Source organism: Mixophyes fleayi, chromosome 1 (assembly GCF_038048845.1).
Source record: "Mixophyes fleayi isolate aMixFle1 chromosome 1, aMixFle1.hap1, whole genome shotgun sequence".
NCBI lineage: Eukaryota > Metazoa > Chordata > Amphibia > Anura > Limnodynastidae > Mixophyes > Mixophyes fleayi.
Genome location: NC_134402.1, coordinates 411,535,403 through 411,537,802, shown reverse-complemented (window position 1 = coordinate 411,537,802; position 2,400 = coordinate 411,535,403). Strand labels below are relative to the sequence as shown.

Here is a 2,400-nt window from a genome sequence, read left to right as displayed (position 1 = left end):
CCTGTGTCTCATTTTTCCTTGTGCTGCGAGTCTGTGCGAGCGGCGTCGAGGAAGGAAGTAAGAGCGACGGAGAAGGGGGAATAGGAAGAAATGACAGCTAGCTCCGGTGCCTCCGACTCCAGGCAGTCCCCGGGCACCCTGGCCGTGTGAGTGCCGAGACCGTCTACCATTGCACGGACCGTTCGCTGCTTGTCGCTAGAGTCTGCATCGGCAGCATGACCGCGGAGGGATACCAGTACCGGGCCCTGTTCCCTTACAAGAAGGATAGGGAAGAGGACATCGACCTGCGAGTGGGCGACATCCTGACGGTCAATCGGGGGACCCTGGTGGCCCTGGGCTGCGGGGAAGGGAATGAGATCAGACCCGAGCAGATCGGGTGGCTGAACGGCTTCAACGAGAACACGGGCGAGAGGGGCGACTTCCCCGGCACCTACGTGGAGTATATAGGGCGGAAGAAGATAAGCCCCCCGACTCCTAAGCCGCGCCCCCCGAGACCCCTGCCTGTGGCCCCCGGGGCCGCTCGTGGAGAGGCTGGGGCGGACTCACAGGGTGAGTTACTGCAAGTTAGTCAGTGTGCAAAGGGCTTAATGTCAGAGTAACCCCAACCTGTGTTATTGTAGTATGTCTGCAGCAATTCTCCGTCAGTGACCCTTCAGCTGCTGCTGTGGAACTAAACGTCCATGCATGCTGAAACTTGTAGTTCCACATCAGGTGGAGACTCGCAGATTACGTTAAACCCTGACTAGCATGTTCTGTATACGCCAGTGGATCCCAAACTTTATCAGTTCGAGGCACCCCTAGGGTCTCAATAATTTTTTCAAGGCACCCCTAAGCCAAAATAATTACCAAGTAGTCCCCCGCCTTACTTGCCACCGGCCCTGGCCGCAGCACCCTTGTGAGATCGCTGTGGCACACAGTTTGGGAACCACTGGTATACGCTATTCGCCCTCCATGTGCCCAGAAATGCATGTATCATCATCATCATCATCATTTATTTATATAGCGCCAACATATTCCGTAGCGCTTTACAATTGGGGACAAACGTAATAAACTAATAAACAAACTGGGTAAAACAGACAAAGAGGTGTATGCATATAGACCGCTTCAAACCTCACCTTGTGTTGGATTGCTATGTGGTTTGCATTGCCCCTGTGTTTGCCAATAAAGGCTGCAGTTATTTACATTTTATAGACATTTAGAAACAATGTTTACAAACATAGTATAATGCACATTACTTCTGTATCAATTGTTCAGTGACTATCTCTAGTGCAGCTCTTATTACAGGAGCAGTGAACTTGACTTTGTTGCTAATTGCTTTGACACATGACCTGTTGGTGAAGCCATTTGTAGCTCCACCAATATATGCATGTTTTTTCCTTCTGTTTGTACATCGGTAGCCACTTGTGACCTGAAAGGGTTAATATTGACTTGTGACACCCAATTCTGCAGAATGCATATTCCGTGTTTTTCCCCCAGACCCTTAGTCTTTAACATAATTTTTTGTTTTAATTAGAGTTGAGTGTAATCTCATGTCTAAGCCATATTTACATAGACATTGTTCTTGGACATTCTTGAGCCTAAGTGAACTGTGAAGCTCTGGAATGTGCAGGTTTTGCACAAAGAAGCCTAGTTCCTGTAGTTGGCTATTGATTGTCTTTCTCTTTCCTGTACTGCATGTAGATTTGCAAGCTTCGTGTAGAAGACAATGGGAGACACATTTTGCATGAAAAGTTTTTTGGTTTTTTTTTAGAATTGATTGGTAAAAATGTGCTGAAAATAATAATCCAGTGCCTTGTTGCATTTTGTCAGAACATACAGAAACTGGAATTGCATTAGGTAGCTGGAAATAATAAGTCCACTTGCATTCAAGACACCTGAAATCATTAAATTGTACAGCTGTCAATATATATTTCTTTTTTTTTAGTTGCTAAAAATAATCTGTTTACCTTAATGTAAATACTTCTTTGTTAGTGCCCCATGCATGCAGACACACTATATTGAGATGGGACAGCTTGATTTAGCCAGAGTAAAACTCTTCTGTGTCTGCATTGTCAGACGAAAGGGGCTCATTTGAGGAACAGAGTCTTATGCAATGGTCAGTACTTTACTAAGATTAGCGTTAAAAGAATATGGCATGTTTGCAAATTAACTTGGCTTTCAGGTAGGCATTGAAGAAGCAGTGATGTTTGTTATAAATATCTAGAAATAATTATTCTAATCTCAAGTGCTCTGGCCTAAAGTTTTTAGTTTTTATTTCTATCTATAGTTTTATTACAATGTAGTCACTACTGTATAATTTTGTGCTGAATTTCTTAAGCATAAAGTTTAATCATTTAACTATTTATAATACATGAATATTTTCTTAGTTTTAGTATGTATATGTTTCTTCAAATATTTACT

The 2,400-nt window shown here is 43.6% G+C and overlaps 1 protein-coding gene across 1 annotated transcript in view; it reads left to right on the top strand.

Moving 5' to 3' along the window:
• The first annotated feature begins 12 nt into the window (after nt 1-12).
• PIK3R1 (phosphoinositide-3-kinase regulatory subunit 1) overlaps nt 13-2,400 on the top strand; it is a 45,053-nt gene continuing 42,665 nt past the window's right edge. Inside the window, exon 1 of the mRNA XM_075182486.1 lies at nt 13-549. Coding sequence (XP_075038587.1) covers nt 216-549 — 334 coding nt within the window. The 5' untranslated portion in view covers nt 13-215. The remainder of the gene's footprint in view (nt 550-2,400) is intronic.